The following is a 21,291-nucleotide window of genomic DNA, read 5'->3' on the forward strand; positions in this document are numbered from 1 at the left end:
TTTCAATCCGAGTGCCAAGGCTCCGATGAATCAGTCGTGCTCTGCTGGATTAACTTTTCATGGCAGGGCATTTCCAGTACCCTGGGAGAGATCTCCAGAAATTCAGCTTCTTGCTCCCCGTGCGAGAGGGCACCTGCAGGCTCCTGTGGAATTCTGGGGCATTCGTCACCGTCAGGAAAGCCGTTCTCCCAGGGCAAGTCTTGGCACGTGCCCCGTGCTTGGAGGGCAGTGAGAGCAGCAGTGCGAAAGCTGCTGGCGTATTTAAGGGGACAGTCAGGCGGCCAGTTTGCGGAGCTCAGAGCAGCGCGCGCGCACACACACACACACACACACACACAGACACACACACACACCCCACCAGATTCCTGCTCCTTAGCCTTCCTGGCTCTGGCCGAATTGTTTTCTTGGATCTTAAGAAGTAAGCCTGAGAAGGCTGGCGCTTTTTTCTAGGGTGGGACCTTGGCTGCATGATTTAACCTGTCCGTTTCCTCATCTGTAAAATGGGAGTGATAATAATTAATAATAATAACAACGACAGCACCTTCTTCGTAGAGTTACTATAACCATAATATGTTAAGTACTGAGAACACTGCTGACGCACAGGAAGCAGGAGATAAATACTAATTTTTCTAAGTGTATGTGAGTCGCACAGGCCGCGATGGCTGGGGCGGGGATGGCATTTTTTTGCTCCGGTTCTGCGTTCTGCTCTTCAGCCCCGAAAAGTCAGATTGCTCGTGACAGACTCATGTGAACCAAACTCACGAGAAACCGGTGTATAGCCCACAGTGCCAGTTAATCACTCGTCAAGGAGAAATGTGATTTCTTGGTGCTTTGTGTGCCTGGAGCTCACTCTTGCTTGGAGCGTGGGCTCCGAGGTGGCCCTCTTGAGCTGGTGTGATCGAGCTTCAGTGACTTGGGGCTTTCCTCTCTCCTCTCCGGAGCACCCCCGAGGCAGACAAACCATTGGGGTGGACAGATCTGGGTGCTGAGCGGGGCTGGGTGCACCTTGCCAGGCCCACCCCGCTGAGCCCTCTGTATCTGAGGGCTTTCCTTCTGACCACTTCCCTTCTGGGAGGCACAGGATCTCAGATTCATCCCCTTGTTTGTCTCCACCATCCTACTCCAGGTCACCGCCTCTGTGCTCTGCTTGACCCCAGTCTGGTCTCCGTGGGGCAGCAAAGTGGTGGTAAGGCAGGTCACTTTTGCTTACACCCCCTTCCCCGACGTCGTGCCGTAGCGAGCCCCTCAGAGGATCCATCGGCCCGAACCCGTGCGTGTGGCCTTATTTGGGAAGAGGGTCTTGGCAGACACAGCTAAGGTCAAGATCTCAAGATCATCCTGGACAAGTGTTCTTGTAAGAGAAGGGAGAGGACGCACAGGGGACAAGGCCAGGGGAAGACGGGGCAGAGATCGGGACGATGCGTCCCCGAGGAATGCCAAGGCTTGCTGGGGACACTGCCCGCTGAGAGAGGCAAGGGGGGTTTCTTTCCTGGAGCCTTCAGAGGGATCTCAGCCCTGCCACACCTCGATTTCAAGCGTTTGGCCTCCAGAACTGCAAGAGAATACATTTCTGTTGTTTCAGGCCACCTGGTTTGTGGTAATTTGCCCGGCAGCCATGGGACAGTAATGCAAGTGTCTTCCCTCTACCCTTCAGAGAAAACCCAGACGCCTGCGTGGGCCTGCGTGACCCGGCCCAGCCCCCTTCAACTTCACCTCCCGGCCCCCTCACCGCGGCCTCTCCCCTCTTTGCTGCCTCAGGGCCACTGCATTTGCCGTTCCCCCTGCCAGAACAGTCTTCCCCACTCTTGGCCTAGGTGGCTTCTCCGTCCTCCAGAAGGGCCGGCCCTCCCAGCCTGCACCGCCCACTGCACAGCTCCCCAGGGACTCCCTGGCTATTTCCTGCACAGCCTGACCTCAGCGTGCATTTGAATAATTGATCTGTCATACATCTCCCTTGCTCCAACACCGCCCCCCGCAGAATAAAGACCTCATCTGTCTGGCCGAGCCAGGCTCCCAGCAGCAGGCCCAGTGCCCAGCGCACAGTCAGCCCTCAGGAAGATTTTGCTGAATTAACAAATACAAGGCTCTCTATTAATAAGGCCATAGCAAGGTCCTGCTCGTCTTGGTCTTGACCTGTGGGATGATACATTGTTTGAAAGCAACATTTGCAGATACTGTGCTTGAATTTAACTCTTAGGCCGGGCGCCCGGGTGGCGCAGTCGGTTGAGCGTCCGACTTCGGCTCAGGTCATGATCTCACGGTCCGTGAGTTCGAGCCCTGCGTCAGGCTCTCTGCTGGCCGCATGGAGCCTGCTTCAGATCCTCTGTCCCGCCCACCCCCCCTCCCCCCATCTCTCTGCACCTCCCCATTCGCACTCTCTCTCAAAAATAAACAAACGTGTAAAAAAGTAAAAAACACCTCTTAGTATCCTGGGGGAGACTCCTGTGTCACCCCTATAAACCATTTATATGAGCCAGTCTCTGAGACCTGATCATTAGAGCTGCTCCTAATAGTGAGTTCTCCATCCATGGAGGCATGCAAGGTTTCATATTTACCAACCCACTTGATCTTCGCAACTTCCAAGGACCCTATGGAGTCTTTAGGGTTCTCCCCCTCTGACTGCCCCCCCCCCCCCCGCCTCTTGCCCAGCCTGCTAACTCCTCTCCCTTTTCTGGGCAACCCTTTGAGCATCTTTCCAAAAGACAAAGTCCGAGAAGGCTACATGCGTATGGCTGTTCACACCTATAATTTTACAACACGAGAGTTTATCAGTCCTGAATGTATATTTAGTGACAGGCTTGGCTAATCTTTCAGCTAATTACACCCATTAACATTTAAACGTATAATCATTAATATATCTGGGCATGGCGGTCTAAATATTTTATAGAGGTCTTAATTACAGCAGACTTCCATAAAACCCGCGTGCCCCATGGCGTCAGGTAGCCTGGGGCCCTGGCCAAGTCGGTAGCAAGAACTTGCCATTGCACGGAGATGGGGTGGCTGGGGAGGGGGGTCTCCAGTTTGCGCCTGCACCACGGAAGCTGGGGCTGGCAGAGAGGACGACACTCATTCTCGTGATCTCTCACCGCCACACCGCTGTCGACTTCACGCTCCTCCTAGAACGGGGGGAGTTCAGAGACCCGATAGCAAAGCTTAAAAAGAATAATCGTTGCTGCCAAGGCTTCGGGGAGCCGATGAAGAGGCGCCCCTTTCTTCTTCTGCCAATTGCAGAGAGCCTCCCAGGAGGCAGGTAAAAGATGATCAGAACGTGTCTCGTGGCTGCAAGAGCTGATCTGGGAACGTGGCGCGGATCCGTGGCCACGTGGCTGGTCCACACCGTATGCCAGAAATAGACAGACTTCTCCCCCCAGACCGCCCGGGTGGGCACCTGCGGGCCCCCAGCCGTTACCCTTCATGGTAACAGCTGTCTTTGCTCCCTTTGAAGCTCCCTGTGGATCCTAGAGCTCATCTTCAGACGCTTCTCGGTCCCGAAGGCTGGCAGAGTTTTGTTACACCCCTTCCACAGAGAACGCGGAGTCTCTGAGAGGTCCCGCGGTTCCCCAGAGGTACATGGCTGCTGGCAGGCAGAGCAAGACCCGAACCTTTGATGTCCTGCTCTGAGCCCCACCTGGGCTAAGACCTGTGCTTCCCGGCAGCCTTTCTGCGTCTGTGAGGTGACCCAGGAGGCTCAGTAGACCCAGGAGGACTGAGCCGTGGGGTTTGCAGGAGACGCAAGACCTCATGCGATGGGGCCACCGGGCTCCGCTCCTCCCACAGCCAAGGCCGACATCCACAGTGGCCATGTGGCACCGGGCACTGCCCGCCTGGACAAGCTTAAAGGCAGGGACCCAGAGCCAGAGCTCCCGGGCCACGTCCTGCCTCAGTTTCCTTACTTGTAAACTGGGGATCACTGATGCTAACTACCTCACAGGATCGCTGTAAGGGAAAATTTAGTGAAAACATACAGAACAATACCCGGCCCCTAGTACACACGCAGCAAATATTAGCCGCTGTCACTGTTGTGATCATCAGCGTCGTGGGGCTGGGGCACCCACCCCCACCTTCCTCGCTCACGCGCGGTCTGGGCACCTTCACGGAAATCTTCCCCCGAATTCTCACCGCAGTCCTGCACGGAAGGTGCCGTCTTTGTGCGGGATGGCGCTAGACTCTGAATCCAGGACGACCCCAAGTTCACGTTCATGGTCACGTTCTTTCCCCCAGCCCCAGGGGTCCTGCAGATTCACAGTGCAGATTCACAGCAGCTGCTCTCCTCGCCCACGCTTGGACCTGCCCGTGTCATGGGGTGTCCCCTGGTGGCATGGGGGCCACCTCCCCCCACCCCAGATGATAAGAGCGGATACTTCCTGAGGGCTCCCCCCACACTAGACAGTTCTGAGTGCGACGCATATGTAAACCCGGCCCTGTAAAGTAGACGCTATTTTTAAAGCTTTTTATTAAAGAATAACATACATACAAAGTGCAGGTTTACCTGCTTAATGTCAGGTGCTTAGCGTCACCAACTAGGCACACATGCGTGACACCAGCACCCAGATCAAGAGGCAGTACGTCAGTAGCTTCCTGAATGTCCTCCCGTGGCCCCGTCCTGTCTGTATCCCTCAGCGGACAACCTCTTCCTGACTTCTCCCCACGTCCGTTAACTTTGCCGCCTTTGTGTGCTGTAAAGGGAGCCACGCGGCTCTTGTGTCCGGCTTCCCTGGCTTGGCGTGCCGTCCTCGTGGGTCATCACGTTGCGTGTGGCGGGGTGGTCGGCGTTCGCTGGTTCTCCTTAGATCGAGTCTTCACCCCTGCAAAGGGACCCCTTCTGCAAAGGGACTGTGCCCGTGGTTTCCAGTTTGGAGCTTTTACAGGTGGTGCCGTTGTGAGTTTTTCACTGCAGGTCCTCGGTGAGCCCGGATGCATGGGGAGGAACTGTTTTTATCCCTCTTGTACAGATGTGAAAAACCAGGCTGATGTGACTCGCTCCAGATCTCCCCTCTAGACGGTGACCAGACCGGTTTTAAACCCAGACAGCCTGGCTCCGGGATCCGCACTCTGGAGAGGTCTCCTGCCCCTCTCCTGAGCTTGTCTAGGAGGAGGCTGACCATAGCTGTCAGTTTCCCACCTGCATCTAACCTTGAATAGCCTTGCTGCATATCTGTTGGAGGGAAGCCAGGCGAGACCGATTCCCAAACCGTCGGGGCTCCAAAGGCAGCCTCCTTCCTGAGGGTTCCAGAGGGCCCGACGGACCACCTTGAGAGTCTGACACCAAAGCCCAGAGAGGGTGTGTGAGTCCCGAAGGCCGCACAGCACACTGGCTTCCCTCCGTGTCTGGCAGCCATTCTCTGCCACATACCTCCTCCTCCTCTCAGGGCTGTTATCTTGCCTGAGAATGACCTCACGCACCATCCTGAGCCGCTAAAAATAGTCCTCATGTGGGGCGTGAGGCCCATGGCCCATGCTGCGTTTCCAGAAATCGCCCCCCTGGGACTAGGGAATGTCAGTGTTCCGGGCCCATCCCTTGCCCCGATTTTTAGTGGTAATTTGGAGGAAGGAGGACATTTCCTGGACTTGCCTTTGGAGGCTGGAAAACAAACACCACCCCCTCCCTGCCTCCGCCCTCCCATTTCCCTCGGCAGGAAGTGGGGGGGGCCTGGCTCCCCGGGGCCCGCCACCCTCTGGGCTGCAGGTGGCCACAGTGTGTCCCCACCCCCAACTAGGACCCCCGCTGTGCCTCTTATTTCTTGCGCTCTGTGTCTGAGGCCCTCGCTGGCCTCGCCCTTCCTATCTAAAGTTTTCCGGTCCGGAGCCTCTGACATCCAAGCCTGAGACAGAGATCCTAGAGACGGAGAAAGCCCATGCACCCCTCTTCCCATGCACCCCTCTTCCCTGCTCAGGCTCCAAGACAGCATTCCGCGCAGCCGGCTTGCAGCCTCTACTCAAACTCCCCAGCAGGGTGCCCGCTTCCTCTCAAGACCCCCCAGTCTGCCCTGAGACCTCTGTGAGGCTGTCACCTAGACTGACAGAGCCCGACCAAGCCATCGGAGGTGCATCCAGAGCTGTTGCTCTCCTTTAGTGGTCACTACAGCAGAATGACATAGAAGCTGGTATCTCTGCTTCATGCACGAGGGGAGAGGCACAGAGAGGTTAAGGAACTTACCCGACGTCACCCAGCTAGTGAATAGTGGAGCTGAGATTCAACCCCAGGCTTCTGTCTGCAGAGCCTGGTCCCCGGTCTCACTCGACAGAGCTGCAGTGGGCTCACATCATCCTGTGTTCCATCTTCTGTAGCCACCTGCTCAGGTCAGCGGTCCAGCACCCCCGTGAGGCCCATAGCCACGGTTGGGTATCATGATTAATTACCAATATTGGAAAAAAAAAGAAAAAGAGAGAGACATTTGAGACATTTAAGACATAAAGACTACGACAATCCAGAGTTTGGAAATCTCTGGAAAAGTTGGAAGGTGTGGCAGTGCTGGGCCCCCTTCAGTCCCGGAATGGCTGCCCCTGCTATGCATTCTAGGTGCCCACCTGTGCTTACTCTCTGACCCACGGACCCTGGCAGGGCCCCGAGTGCCGCTGTGCTCTCCGCCCTGGGATGGGTGGGGGGGGGGGGGGGGGGGTCCCTCCTGAGCCCCTGAGCCGGAGAATGCAGGAAGGGGGCGACTTGAGGTAGGGAGCTAGCCTGGCCCCCGGCATCCAGACCACAGGTAGAGGCGGGGGCTGTGGGCTTTGGAAAGCCAGGCGGAAGCTTCCTCGAAGTCTCGCAGGGAGAGAAGGCCGGGAGGTCCTCCCAGAAAGGCGGACGTGCTCCCCTCAGTACACACAGAATACATAGTGTTCGGTGGTGCTGAGCTCTAAGGAGAGCAGACAGGGAAGGGGGTGAGGAGGGTGTCCAGGGAGGGCCTTGCTGAGAGAGTGACGGTCGAGGAAGGACCTGGGAGGGAGTGGGTCACGCGGACAGGAGGACGTCCCGGGCAGATTCAGAGGAAGGAGCAGATCCGCGTGAACCGGGAGCAGCACGGAGCCAGGTGGCAGCAGTGGGGGGGGAGTGGGGGGACGGGGGGCGGGAGGAAGGCAGAGAGGTGAGAAGGCCAGGGAGGACAGACACGTGACTCTTCTGGGCCATTCTAGGGACTCCGTGCTCACCCTTGAGACTGGAGCCGTTGGAGAGGAGCAGGGAAGTCATGATCTGATTTGCCCCGTAAAGGGACTACTCCCTGCTGAGCTGATGGGGACCGAAGGGTTGGGAGACCAGTCAGGAGGCTACTGCACGATGCAGACACAGGATGGTGGTGACACGGGCCAGGGTGGTGACCGAGGAGTGGTGACAAGTGGCCGGATTCTGGCAACATGTCAAGCTGACGTGGCTTGTTGAGGAATTGGGTGTGGGGCCTGAGAGGAGCGGAGTTCAGGAAGATTCTGGAGTTTGGGGCCAGAGGAACTGGAAGGCTAAGGCCACCCTGGATTGAGTTCGAGGAGGCCAGGCGGAGCGGGGGGGGGGGGGGGGGGCTGGCTGTGGACTCCGTCTCAGACGTGCTGGGTTGGAGGTGGTTAGACCCCCGGCGGTGGTGTGGGGAGGCTCTCGGCACTGAGCGGGCTCCAGGGCCGACGGCCAGGCTGGAGATGCACAGCACGGGGCTGGAGCTGTGCACAGCCGGGAGGCTGGACGGGCCACCAGGACACAATGGGAAAGAAGGACAGGTTCCTATTGCCTAGAGGCCGCTCCTCAGGGAAATCAGCAGAGACCTAGAAGGAGCCGCCAGAGACAGAAGAAGAAACCAGGAGAAGGGGGCGGGAAGGGCACACGAAGAGGGGATCCCCGGTGCCGATGGAGAGTGACAGACAGGACTGTGGGGTTCACAGCACAGAGGTTACGGTGACCTTGAGAAGAGCAGGTGGGGGAGAAGTCCAGGCGGTGCCAGGGAGGGTGGGAGGAGAGAAATGAGGCACGAGCCCGGGCGGTCCTTTTAAGCATCTTTGCTCCAAAAGGAGGAAGAGCTAGAAGGAAAGCGGGAGAGAGAGAAGCGGGGTCGGTTGCGGGGTTTTCTGTTCGAGTTGTGAGACAGAATCGCACGCTCGTGTGACGCGGGGGAAAATCCAGTGCAAGGCCCGTGCCAGGTGCACGGAACGTGGGTACTCGGAGCAGGCTCTCGTAACGGAAGGATGGCCACAGTTTCCAGCGCCTCCTGGCCTATCCAAACCTGGTGGCCTCCGCGGGCCACCCAGGGTTGGGGACGGGGAGCCCAGCTGACGAGTGGGTGGCCTCCTCAGGACCCGGGGAGGGTGCCGCCATGAGCAGGCTGAAATCAAGGAGCCTTGTGGGACAACCAGGTCACCCCGCTCCCAGACACTGGGTGTTGCCTGTGCTGGGAGCAGTGTCTGGGGTCCGTCCCCAGCTCCGAGCACCTTAAATACTCCTGGTGCCCTGGGGCAGCCGAAGCTGTGGTCCGCTTGAGTGTCCTTGTATCCTGCCTGGCGGGTGACGTGAAACGGCCGTGGACACGCCACACAGAGCCCACGGCAGTTCGGCGAGAGCCACAGCCTCTCTGCAGTCGGGGCTCCGGGGCCGGTCAGGAGGCACAAGGGAAATTAGCCTGCCCTGTCAAACCTGTGGAGGTCAGGAGGAGACATGCAAAGGAAAGCCGGATCACCTCTGCCCCCAGGATGCAAGAAATCTTGGACACAGCTCAGTGACGACCATGGCGCAGGTCCCCGTGTTCTCTAGGGAGGCCACCCTTTTGTCATTCATGAGTAAGTTGGTGGGTATTTACTGAGCACTTACTATGTGCCAGGCACTGTTCTATGCTGGAGATACAGTAGTGAACAAGGCAGGCCAGGTCCCTGCCCCCAAAGATCTTATATTTCCAGTAGACATAAAAATATGTAAGTAGACCCAGGAGTCCCCCATGTATCTTGGACCAAACTGAGGGAATATTGTGCTCTCACCGTCGAGTGTGCGGGTGGCAGTTTGTGTGCAACCGTCTCAGATGTGAATGGACTGGCTTCTCTCTTTTGGTTAAATGGAGTTAAATGGAGTCAGTATTGGCACTGCATTGACCCAGACAGGGCTCGCCCAGCCGTCCTCAAACACGCCAGCTCTGATCAATCGGTGATGGCATCTGACCTCCCAACCCGAGGCAGAGCAAATCTGCATTTCCCTCCTGTGCCGTGGCAGACATCCCCAGTCAACCCAGATTCCTGTAGAGTGTGGTTGATTAGTCATGTCTGCATGGCCACCGGATTGGAAATTAAGAACCTGTATTCCAGACATTTGGACTATCTTTCCAGGTTGGAAAGGCCACGCTGCCTCTTTCTAGGCTGTACTTGGAGAGAGGAGCTGTGGGGACTCTGGAAAGATCGCAGACCTGAATATCAAAGTGCTAGGGTCAAGTGCCAATTCTGCCACTCGTTGGCTGAGTTGGCCAGTCCGTCCACTTCACCTGGCAGTGAGAAGAAAGAGGAGCTTTTGGTCCCCGAGGAGCAGAGCTACACCCAGGTCAGACCTTGGGCCACACAGCCAAGCGCGTGTCTGACTAGGCCTGGCTCAGCGGGTGCTGGGTTTTCCTTCTTCCCGGAGTGCCTCCTGACAGGGCAAGAGCCTGCTTAACCTCTCTACCTGTTCTGAAGTCACCTTGCTCAGCTTTCAAACAGGAAGAACCAAAATAAACCCAGGCATGCCCGTCCCGGGGCCATAAGTAAGTCTGCAGGCCTTTTGCTTCCTTCCCTGCCCTGTGCCCGCCCTTCCCCCTGGCCCTGGGCCCCTCCCCCAGGCCCTTTTCCCAGAATCCAGCCTGCTGGTCAGGTCACCCAGTATTTTCTGAGCCCTCCTGGGGCCTGGGAGCCATGGGGAGCCGGAAGACAGGAGGAGGTGCTAACATTTAGTGAACACCCTGTGGATTTAGGTGCCAGGTAGTGTCACATAGGGCCTCGCAAGGTGCAAGTTATCACCCTCAGCTTACCGGCTGAGGAAACACCCAGAGACGTTACGCGCGGGGAAGCTGGTTAAGGGATAAAGCCGGACTGGAATCCGAGGCTCCGTGACTCCGGAACCGTGTCTTTCTGAGGCTCTCTTCTCCCCACGTGCTCAGGGTCCGCACCTGACAGGTCACTCTGGATACGGAAACCTGTTCTCTATCGGGCAGAAGTAGGTACGCTTTCGGTCCTCATTCCACAGATGGGGAAACTGAGGCTTAATTAAAGTCTGATAGGCCGACTCCAAAGCTGATGCTTTTAGCCCAGCGGTGTTGGTCCGAGAATCGGGAGACCCGGGCTGGCTGGCTGTGTGATATCGGGTATCCTCTTTCCCTCTCTGGGCCTCAGTTTCCCCATCGGTAAAGGGAAGTTGAGCTACAAGAGCTTTGCTTTCTTCTTTCTTTTTTTAAAGTTTTTCCATTCAATAAGTTTTTTCCACCCGAGTACGGTCAGCACACAACGCTATTCCAATGCCATCGACTGTACTCCCAGCGCTGCGCCTTCTGTTCCCGCGACCTGTTTGGGGGACCATCTTGGTGGGTGTGTTTGTCCAGAGCGGTTTGCTAGGCTCTTGTGGCCCCCGCCCGCCCACCCCTCCTGTCTCAGAATCTGTGGATGCGGAAGGTTCAACTGGTTGGGGATGTTGAGTGGAAAAGAAAGGGGGCCCCCTGCTGGCGGTGGCTGGGATCAGCATACCTGGGCTGAAATTTACCCGACTCTGCCCACGATCCCCTTCCCCACCTTCCTTAGAGCCTGTTTGCCGGGAGGAAGGGGGGGAGGGAGGGGGTGGGGGGTGGGGCGCTGACCAGGCTGGACATTTTCATAAGGTCTCTTGGTTTGGGACCGTCCAGAGCCAGGCCCTGCAGTCTTCCGAGGCCAGACCAATGGGAAACTTGGGCGTGTGGAAGGAGACTGTGTCTTGGGCAAGCTGTGGAGGGGGGCCGGGGGAGGATTCCTTGAGAGCCGTGGCTTGCACGCACGCGCGCACACACGCGCGCACACCACCAGCGGCCACGGAGCAGTCACGGGGTGCACACAAGAATGTCAAACGGCCGTTGATGGAAACCTCAGAAGGTCCCCTCGGGACCGTAAGCTGCAAAAACAGCGTCTCGTGGCAGGAGTGACTGGCGCAGATTTCTGGATCATCCAGCGTTTTGCGCTTCGATGCAGGTCCGGCTGTTTGCGGCGACGTGCTTTCACAGTAGGTTAAGGAAGGGGAGTGAGGGGTTCCAGGTCAGACGGCAGAGAGGCAAGTCCGGGATCCGGTACTTGAGCTGTGAGGGCCCCGGAGAGCACGTTAGCCCTTCGAACCTCAGTTTCCTCCTCCACAAGGCAAGTGCCCCCTCCCCTTTACACGCACACACCCCAGCCCCCCAGCCCCACCCCTGCACAAGGTCCTGAGGAGCAGGCGAGGCCAACGGGACCCTGCGGGGTTGGTTGGGGTCGGTGATTTTGGAGGCAGCAGGGGACCAGGGTGGGAGGGGGGAGGGGAGAGGGTAGGTGGGTGTGGGGCCAGACGGGCGCTGCCACTCGCTCCCTGACCCGGCTCCTCGCTCTCCCGGGGTGCCTACTGCCCCATGCTGTGACATGGAACGACTTCATACAGTGGTCGTGGTGGTTGAGTGGCAAGAACGCATCGGGGGCTCAGAGCAGGGCCTGGCACACGGGAACCGTTTTAATACCTAGGAAAGCGAGACTTGGGGGAGGGTAGTGACTTGCTCAGGGGCTCAGAGCCAGGGACAGAACCCAGGTCCTCTGACGCCAGACTGATGCCCATTCTGCCCCCCTGTGTGGTGCTGGCCAAGGCCCTGGACACCTCTGTGGGGAGCAGTGGTGGAGGTGATGCCTTCTCGGCCCTCCAAAGCCAGAGGAGGCTCACAGGGTCCATCCAGCATATCATGGTGGGGGCACGGTTGAGGCTCAGAGAGGGAAAGGCTGGGAGCCTGGCTCCTCCCTCCCCAGCAAGGTTCTCCCTGTGCACTCTGCCTTGGGGGGTAAGCAGAAGTCCCCTGGTGCTCAAAAGCGCCGTGTAAAACCCCTTGCCCTCCAGGCACACAGCCGCTAGAGGCTCAGATGCCACGAATTAGCCTGTCTGGTTCCCTTGCTTGTTGGCAGAGGCCTCCCTATGCCTGGGCATTGCCGCTGAGGGTCTGTCACCCGTGGCCGCAATGAAGGGGACTGGTCCTCCCCCTGCCGGTGGTGGCGTCTGCAGCAGCTGTGAGGTCAGTGAGGAGCTGTGGTCCCCTAAGCCAGGAGAGGAAGACAGGGTCTGCTGCGGAAAGGCCACAGCAGAAGCTTGAGAGGATGACATCCCCAGAGATGCTCTATCTTCACGGGGCCAGAGCCGGGCCCCTGGTCACCCCCCTGCAGGCACTCGGCCTCCTCTGAGTTAGAAAAACAAGTCCCTCCCTCCCCCCCCTCGGAATCCCCACATTCCCGGGAGCTGAGCTGGTCTCCCACGGTGACCCCACAGGGCCCGCCGGGCATGACATCACCCGTCACCATGGCAGTGGTTCCGGTGGCCTGGCTCCTGGAATGGGACACGCCTGGCTGAAGCTGGATGCCTGGGAAGGTGAAGTGAGCGCCCGGGAGCTTTGGGCTGAGGCAGGAGGCTGGTCACCAAGAGGGAAGGTCAGGTGTCACAGACCCCACCCTGCTACTCCTGCCTTAGGAGCAACATTTGGAGAGCGCCAAAATGCGGTTTGGAAGGAGGGATAACAGCAGACCTGTGGCAAAGGGAAGAAGGAGGCACCCCATTGCATAGTTTTCATAGCTGTGTAAATTAGGAACTTAAATTCTTTCTTGGGGACCCGTCGTGCTGATCTTCTTGTCTTCTTTTTAACGTTTATTTATTTGAGAGAGAGAGCGAGAGAGAGAGAGAGAGAACAAGGGGGGAGGGGCAGAGAGAGAGGGAGGCACAGAATCCAAAGCAGGCTCCAGGCTCCGAGCTGTCAGCACAGAGCGCAGTGCGCGACTTGAACTCAGGAACCGCGAGATCATGACCTGAGCCGAAGTTGGGCGCTTAACCTTCTGAGCCACCCAGGCGCCCCCGATCTCCTTGTTTTCTTAAAAGAGTTAACAATGCCAGTGACACCCTTCAGGAAGCCCCGTCTGACGGCAGCGACCCAGCATCTGGAGACTCGGGGACAGTCAGGCCCGATGGGGACGCGCGCGCGCGCGCGCACACACACACACACACACACACACACACACACACACACAGGTGCCTGCTCCCAGGTCCTGCTTCTGCGAGGAGTTCCCGTGAGTCGCTAACGGTCGTGTGTGCTTCCGAGAGGCTATGGCAGACCGCTTGGCATCTGCTTTGTTCACGCTGTGGCTCCAGAGGTGCCGAAGCTCCGTTTCAAGGGGATCTGCACCCGGCATTCCTGCCCAGAGATCCAGCTTTCATGTGTCTCAGTCCTCAGCTGGGCAGCGTCCAGCCGCCGCCCCCGCCGTGCCCCCAGAATCCGCAGAGCAGGGGTTCCCAGGGAGAGCTCGTGCGAAGGAACCAGGCAGCGAAGGTTATTATGGTGGGGGTGGTGGCACCTCTCACAGCCCGCCCTGACGTGTCCGTTAGGAATGTGTTGGGGTGCACGTCATGGGAAGTCCCCCAAACACTGTGACCTTGTACTATAAAGAAAACGGGTTTTCCCAGTAGGCTCCTGGGTATGTTTTAGTAGCCACAACTGGACACATGGTCCCTCAAGTTGCAGGGGAGCATGGCACGTTGAGTGTTTTAGTGAGGCGCAAACAAAATTGGGGTTCCCTTGGTAAGGAGGCGGGTGGATGGGGTCTCGCGTCATCCACGTGTGCAGGGGTCGTCTCCTCCGTCACACTGGCAACCTCCCAGGAGGTAGGGGCGTGTCTTTTTCAGCCCTGTCCCCCCAGCAGCAGCGGGCAGGGCGTCTGGCACACAGAGCATGCTTGATCAGTAGTTCAAGGGAGCTCGCAGTTTCCCCTTGAGGAGGAGCTACTAATCTGAAGGTGGAGGTCCAGCCCTTGCTCTCTGGAGCCCCCGGTCAGGTGGGGGAGGCGTAGCTCCCTGCCCCACCACTGAGCTCCCTGCCACTAACACACAGAGACACAGGTGCACACACCCCTTTGCTGGGGGACAGAACGGGGGCCCACACGGCTGCTCCTGCACACTGTGGCGCAGGGGTAGAGTGGAGGGAGCACCGTGGAGGCCAGCGGCAGGCTGCCACGTCACCCCTCCCCAAGGTGTTTTGGCAAAAGTGAAGGAAGGCCCGGCAATGCTATGGAGGAAGGGGGTGGCATCCCTCCCAGAGCCTCCAGTTGGCAAGAGCAAAGTCTGGAATTTGGTTTCCATCCAGACATGGCTAACGAAAGAGGCAAATCGGAGCCCAAGGGGGATTAATTTCCAACCAAGGGCAGAGGCATGCTCCCCAGGGGAGTCCGTGAGACCTTCTCAAACCCTGGGGTGGAGGGTCCCACAGTGGTGACTTTGTCCGGGTCAGCTGCCCCCACCCGCAGCCCCTGGGAGCCACTCCCCTCGACAGTCTGAAACCCACCTGAGTCAGCTCTGCCATTTACTGGCTGTGTGGCCTCAGTTTCCTCCCCTGTAAAATGGGATGGTAGCACTTCCCTCCCACCCACCTCTGTCACAGGAGGGAGTACAGCCAGGATCTAGGGTCTGATGAGAATGCAGATGGAAATTTCCCAGTTCTCAGTGGCAGCTGAGCCTGGGCTCTTCTGTAAGATTCCTTCTGACCCACTTATGTCTTTAGATGTTGGGTTTTCTTCAAGTGAAGCTCACCCTTAACCTATACCCTGCACCCTAACAGAAAACTAGCACAGCCCTGCCCCCCTCCCTCCTACTCCTACCCTGGCCACCCCCAGCCTGACTGGAGAGAGAGGAGATGAGCTCTCTCACCATGCTCTCCACTGTCCCTGTCCTCTAAGGTCCCAGCCCCAGCCCTGCAGGCCTGGAGCTCCGGCCCTGATGATCTACGCTGCCCCACCAAGCTGCCACGAAGAAGACGGGTCCAGCTGCAGGACTGAGGGGAGCTGAAAGCTGGAATTTAAAGGGCCACCCAAGACCCAGGGCCCCCACCGCATGGGTCTCCCCACGGTCCCTGTTCTACCCAGGTTGGGGGCTGGGGGAGCAAAGCACAGGAGGATGAAGGAAGTCCCCTCAGGGCCAGAAGGATATCAGCTTATGTCGAGCACTGGGCCAGGAGCCCGGCATCGTCGGTCCTTACATCACACCTGGCGGCCCAGACTCCCATACTGGCAAGCCGAGTTTGCAGAGTTGGATGTCCAGGACGAGATGGGGTGTCACAGCCATGGTCTGCCCCATATCACTGGCCTCAGCTAGCCATGGGGCCGGGACCCTCCAGGTCTTGGAGGCTATGCTGTAGGGACAGCATAACGTGGGGTCACCTGTGTCGGCTTTCAGGTCAGACATGGCTGTGTGACTTTGGGCAAATGACTTAACTGCTCTGTGCCTTCTCAGGCCAAGGAGCCTGAGAGCCCTCCGGAGCCACAGAGTTGCTTTACCCTCCTCCATACCATGTGCACAACTCTGCTTGCTGTTCTCTCCAGGGACAGGACGGAACAGACTTCTGGGGGCGCTGGGACAAGGCAGTGGAGCCCACTCTGCAGCCACAGCCCCCCCTGACCACAGCTACTCTCTCCATTTGCCAAAGAGCCAGCGGTGTGAGAGAGGGTCTGCAGGGAGCAAAGAGTCACGCTGCCTGCCAGGAGGTTGCTTAGAGCTCATGGCCCTGTGTGTGTGTGTGTGTGTGTGTGTGTGTGTGTGTGTGTGTGTATGAGAGAGAGAGAGCTTTGTTAAGATATAATTCACATATCATACAATTCACCGTTTACAATGTACAATTCAGTGGTTTTTAGTATATTCACAGACTGCTTATCCATCACCACAATCAACATTAGAACATTTTCATCATCTCCATCCATCCCCGTCGGCGGTGTGCAAGGTGTCCTAGTATCCCCACATCCATGTCAACACTTGTCCGTCTTGTTTATTTGTGGCCATGCTAGTGAATGTGAAGGGGTATGTCCTTGTGGCTGTGATCTGCAGTTCCCTGTGGACTAATGAGGGCAAGACCCTTTTCCTGTCCTTATTGGCCATTTCTTGGAGAAATGTCTGTTCAGATCCTTTGCCTAGTTTTTACTTGGGTTGTCTTATTATTGAGTTGTAAGAGCTCTTTATATATTCTGCACGTGAGCTCTTTATATATTCTGCGCCTAAGCCCCTTATCAGACATGCGGTCTGCAAGTACTTTCTCCCATTTCCTGCGTTGCCTTTTTACTCTCTTCGTGGTGGCCTTTGAAGCACAGAAGTTTTATGTTTTGACGGAGTCTGACCTATCTGTATTTCTGGCTGTTACGCACACTTTCCGTGTCACTTCTTGCTGCGTGTTTTTAATCAAGTGCTTCTCCTGTGGAGGAAACGGGGCAGATGATGGACTATGGTGCTGGGCTGAGTCTTCCTGGGGGCTCAGAATGGACCGTGGGGGGCTCCTTCAGCCCGGAGTCGGGGCGCCATCAGCTTCTCCGGCCACGGGCGCTCACCGGGCCTCCAGCCCCCTCACCCTGGAGACCCCTTCGGTTCAGGGCTGGGAGAGATGCTCAGTCCAGGACTTGCTGCCCTGGCTGGATCAGTAAAACCGAGAGGTGAGAACAGGTTCTAGAGACAGGCGGCCCAGGTTCGAATCCCGGGAATGCCACTAAGGGACAGGGGCGCGTGGGAGAGAAACGTCGCCTTCCTGAACCCCGTTTTCTCATCTCTTAGAAAGAGGATAGAGGCAGTGCCCCTTCTCCCCATCGGGGCCGACGGCCGGCTAGACTCCGGCACTCACAAGCTCTTCTGCCCCGCAGCCATGAAAGCCGACCGGAAGCGCCTAAAGGGCGAGAAGACCGACCTGGTGAGCCAGATGCAGCAGCTGTACGCCACGCTGGAGAGCCGCGAGGAGCAGCTGCGCGACTTCATCCGCAACTATGAGCAGCACCGCAAGGTGGGGCCCGCCCCTCCCCCCTGCCCCCCCTCCCCCTTCCTCGGCGCCCTCTCCCAGACACCAGCTTCTTCCCCCTTTTGCCCCTCCCCTTCCTCCCCGCCCCCTTCTCCGTCCCAGACACCAGCTTCCTCCCCTCCCCCTCCTCCCCTCCTCCCTCCCAGACACCAGCTTCCTCCCCCTTTTGCCCCTCCCCTTCCTCCCCACCCCCTTCCTCTCCTCCCCACCCCCCCAGACACCAGCTTCCTCCCCTCCCCCTCCCAGACACCAGCCTCTTCCCCCTTTTGCCCCTCCCCTTCATCCCCGCCCCCTTCTCCCTCCCAGACACCAGCTTCCTCCCCTCCCCCTCCTCTCCTCCCCCTCCCAGACACCAGCTTCCTCCCCTCCCCCTCCTCCCCTCCCCCTCCCAGACACCAGCTTCCTCCCCTCACCCTCCTCCCCTCCCCCTCCCAGACACCAGCTTCCTCCCCTCCCCCCTCCCAGACACCAGCTTCCTCCCCTCCCCCCTCCCAGACACCAGCTTCCTCCCCTCCCCCCTCCCAGATACCAGCTTCCTCCCCTCCCCCTGTAGACACCACCACCCTCACCTACCACTGCCTGCAGGCTGCCTTCTCTGCCTAGCAAGGGGTCTGGCTTCTCTAATCCCCGAGCACACACACTCACTGCCCGTGTCACCTGTGGTCGCCTGAGGAGGCCTGCAATATATCTGGCCCGGGCCTGGGCACAGCCCCTAGTTGGGGGGCCTCCGTGCCTCCCGGGCAGACAAGCCCAGACAGACAAGCCCGGACAGGACAGCCCAGCCAGTGTCAGCGAGGACTGTGGATTCTGGGTGGCCCGAATTCAGATCCCAGCCCCCTGTGTGCATGCCCTTGGGCGTCTCACCTAACCTCCGCAGCCTCAGACCTCGTGCGGCTGTGACAGAGACGCCATGCCGGGCACCCAGCATGGCATCTGGCTTCCAGTAAGTGCTCAGTAAATACTCGCTAGGCGCCTTACTAATGATACCACAACAAAAGTGTGAAGAGAGAGCCGGGGTGACAGCAAGAAATTCTGCCTGCAGGGAGAGAGGCTCGTAAGGCTTCTCGGAGGAGGTGACCTAGGAGTGGGGCTCTGCGGGGTGCGTAGGAGTTTGGACAGACCCGAGTTATTTCCGCTATTAACTGTTTACAGAGCAGCCCAAGGCAGACCACAGAGAAGAGGTCCCAGCTGCCCTCGTGAGCCATGGGTGCTGTGCTGAGCATTTCAGCGGCAGTGTGACCATCCTGGGGCTTAATAGCCAACATCTCTCCCGTCTTTCAGTGGGTCATCACATGTTAGAGACGTGCTTTTCCTTGAAAATAAAATCTCCACAGAGATCCACCTTCCGCCAGGTCCATGCTGTGACTTTTTTTAAGTCGCAGGTACCTGGGGGCACCCCCCTAAGTCCAGCCAGCAATGGGGGGGTAGGGTTGAAGCTGCTGAATAATCCGAAGCCAGCCACGGGCAGCCATAGATGGCCACAGCTCAGCACCGAGCGTCACTCTTACGGAATGGCAAGAGCCTTCAGATTCATTCAGAAAAAGGAATTTGGAAAACACTAATTAAAAGAAAACTTAGTGTCTTAACCCTCGTCATGTGGAGCAAGTTGTACTTCTAGCCTGTCAGTGGAAGAGCAACATTGTGGTGGGTCATTAATCGTTGTTGGGCGCAGCCCCATTTTACAGACGGGAGGACTGAGGCTATGAAGGGTCCAGGGACTGACCCAAAGCCACCTGTTTAGAGCTGCTCTGGAGAAGCTAAAACCACAAGTCCTGATTTTATTGTCTCTTCCAAGACCTTGCAACTGGTTAAAAAAAAAAAAAAAAAAAAAAAAGTTGCATTTTATGCACAAAGTAAGTGTCCCCGAGAACAGGATTAACGGAACCTTTAGGTGCCCCGCCCTCCTTGGTCCTGCCGCTTAGCCTGCCACGGCCCACCCAGCTCCTCCTGAGGACCCCTGCAGGCCTCACCTGGAGCAGGGGGCAGGACCCAAGTTCTCTGAGCTACTGGGGTCAGCACAGGCACAGGCTGCTGAGAAATGAGGGGTTTGGAGTCTGCCCAGAAAGTTCGCGGAAACGCAGCCTCCCAGAAAGTTGTGCCTGATGCCCGTGCCCCGTCACACGGTGCAGTTTGGAGGGCGATTTGGGACTCTCCATAAATCCAGCCGAGGAAGTTCTCACGGCAAGTCGGGCGGGCAGGCTGGGGGCCACAGGCCAGACACAGGGCCGTCTTGGGTAGTGAGGCTGTTGTCACAACGGGCCGCCTTCATCCCGCCCTCTTCACCTCCCCAGACCGGCCTTGTCCCCTCGAAGCACCACTCTCACTGCACCCCTCCTCCTTCTGTCCAGTGAGCCTCACATGCCAGCAGAGGGACCCCACTCCCGCCTTGCCATCTGAGGCCCGACCACCCTGACCCCCGTGTGGTTCCAACCTCCCTGGCGGGTTTCCTTTCAGTTGCTTTCCTGCCTCAGTTACCAGCAAGGATCAAGACCTCCACCACACTCTCGGGGAGGTGGGAGGGGGAGCTGTTCTACTTCTCTGGCCTCAGCTCGCTCATCTGTGAAACAGGGATGGTCATAGTTCCCCACCTCACGGGTGGTTGTCAGGTTTAAATATAATTGCCTAGAACGTGGAGGCACCATGCTTGACGTGTGTCCGGAAGATTCCATGTCACTTGTGACTGAGCCCCGCCCTCCTGCTGCCAGGGAATGTGATCATGGGGGTGGGTGTCCGAGTCCTCACCAAGACGGAAAGCACCTGGAGGCCTTTCCCCCCCAGCCTGGAACCCTCAGTCTGCTCGCGACCAGGGCAGTCAGTGACTGCAAAGAGACGCAGACAAAAATGATCCCGGGGTCCTAGTGGACCTTCCTGATTCAAGAATGTTTTGTAAGCAGCCTCTCGTTACACCAGCCAGTTTGAAGGGACAGTCCTTAACCAGTTATTCATTTTCCACACACTTCTATGATCGAGGCTTGTGGCTGGGTGCTGGGGGCAGATGCCCAGGACATAGCTCGGCCCGCAGGGGAGGAGCTCCCCGTCCGGGTGGGTGCCGGGGGCCATGCCTGTCACCTGTTTGCACCCACCCCACCTGAACCCAGCCCCACAGAGAAAGGACTAACCAGCAGTAGAATGCCTCCTTGCACGGAGACTCTTGCTTCCAGAACGTCAGACTACAGCTTCCCCTGTGACTGATCGCGCTGCGTCTTGCATTGCCAGTTTCTGCTGGGCGTCCCGTCACCCTAGGAGGTGGTATCACCACTGCCTCACAACTGAGGTGACCGAGGTGTGGGGAAGTTGAAGAACTCGGCCAGTGTTCTGCAGCCTGCAGGGGGCCGAGCTGAGACTCCTACCCGGGCACCCTGACCCTAAAGCAGGTGCCGGCGACGCGTCCTGGGAGCGATCGTCCCCCGCACCCCCTCCTCCAGACTGCACTAGGAAGTGGGGGGGCTGCTCACACCCCGCCCGAGGGCTGACACGTGGTGATGGCCTTTGTAGCTGTCCCAGCAGCCGGGACGCACGCAGTCATTTCTTCGGCAGCATCTGTCACCCGCTGCTGCTGGCCGGGCTGCCGTCCTGGGACCCGGGTACACGCCAGGAAACCGACGTGGCACATCCCTGCTCTCGCGGCGCACGCGCTACGGCTATTCTCTGTGAGCCCCGCGGATGCAGGGATTTTTTGTCTGGCTCATGCCTGCCGACAGCATCCGTGAATATGGCCGGGTTGAATGACCAGTATCAGGCAGCAGGTTGGAGGGAGCCCAGGGCTACTCTTTGGTGAGTGGTCAGGGAGGGCCGCTCAGAGAGGACGGGAGAGCAGGGTCTGCCGTGGGCTCGCACCGTGCTGAGCTCCCCGCGTGGATTGTCTCATTCAGTCCCCAGAACAACACCCTAAAGTACCTGCGGTATTATCCCTGCGGTAGAGACCAGGGCACCCAGGCCCGATAGTCATCACGGCTTGTCCTTGCAGAGCCGGGATTTGACCCGGACTCTCTCTGTCCCCAGACCACAAGCCATAGCTCCAGCTCCATGACAGCCCCAGAGAAGGGGACAGCCCTCGGCCTCCTTGGCTCTGGCCATCTGGAAGTCGGGCCTTCTGCGACAGGGCTGTTAAACAAGGCAGGATGTTCCCCAGGCCACACAGGGACCTTGAGCGTGGCTCCTGGTCTGGTGAATCAGAAGACCTTGCTGGGTGGGTGGGTGGGCGGGGCTCCGTGCTGGGACCCTTCTTCTCGGGAGGGGCACCTGGCCTTCTGACACCAGCTCTTGCCCTGGGAGGTCAGGCCCCCTGATTGTGTTCCCCGCCTGC

The 21,291-nt window shown here is 58.2% G+C and overlaps 1 protein-coding gene across 8 annotated transcripts in view; it reads left to right on the plus strand.

Annotated features, from left to right (window-relative positions):
- The window catches only part of KAZN (kazrin, periplakin interacting protein), a 1,079,687-nt gene that overhangs the window by 991,881 nt on the left and 66,515 nt on the right, over positions 1 to 21,291 (plus strand). For all 8 annotated transcript variants that reach the window (XR_006712035.1, XM_045475709.1, XM_045475710.1 and 5 more), the window contains one exon: positions 16,834 to 16,970. Coding sequence is in view for 7 of the 8 variants with exons in the window: in XM_045475709.1 (XP_045331665.1) it covers positions 16,834 to 16,970 (137 nt within the window). In the remaining variant the exon portion in view is untranslated. The remainder of the gene's footprint in view (positions 1 to 16,833; positions 16,971 to 21,291) is intronic.

This window comes from Leopardus geoffroyi, chromosome C1 (assembly GCF_018350155.1).
Source record: "Leopardus geoffroyi isolate Oge1 chromosome C1, O.geoffroyi_Oge1_pat1.0, whole genome shotgun sequence".
In the NCBI taxonomy this organism is placed as follows: domain Eukaryota; kingdom Metazoa; phylum Chordata; class Mammalia; order Carnivora; family Felidae; genus Leopardus; species Leopardus geoffroyi.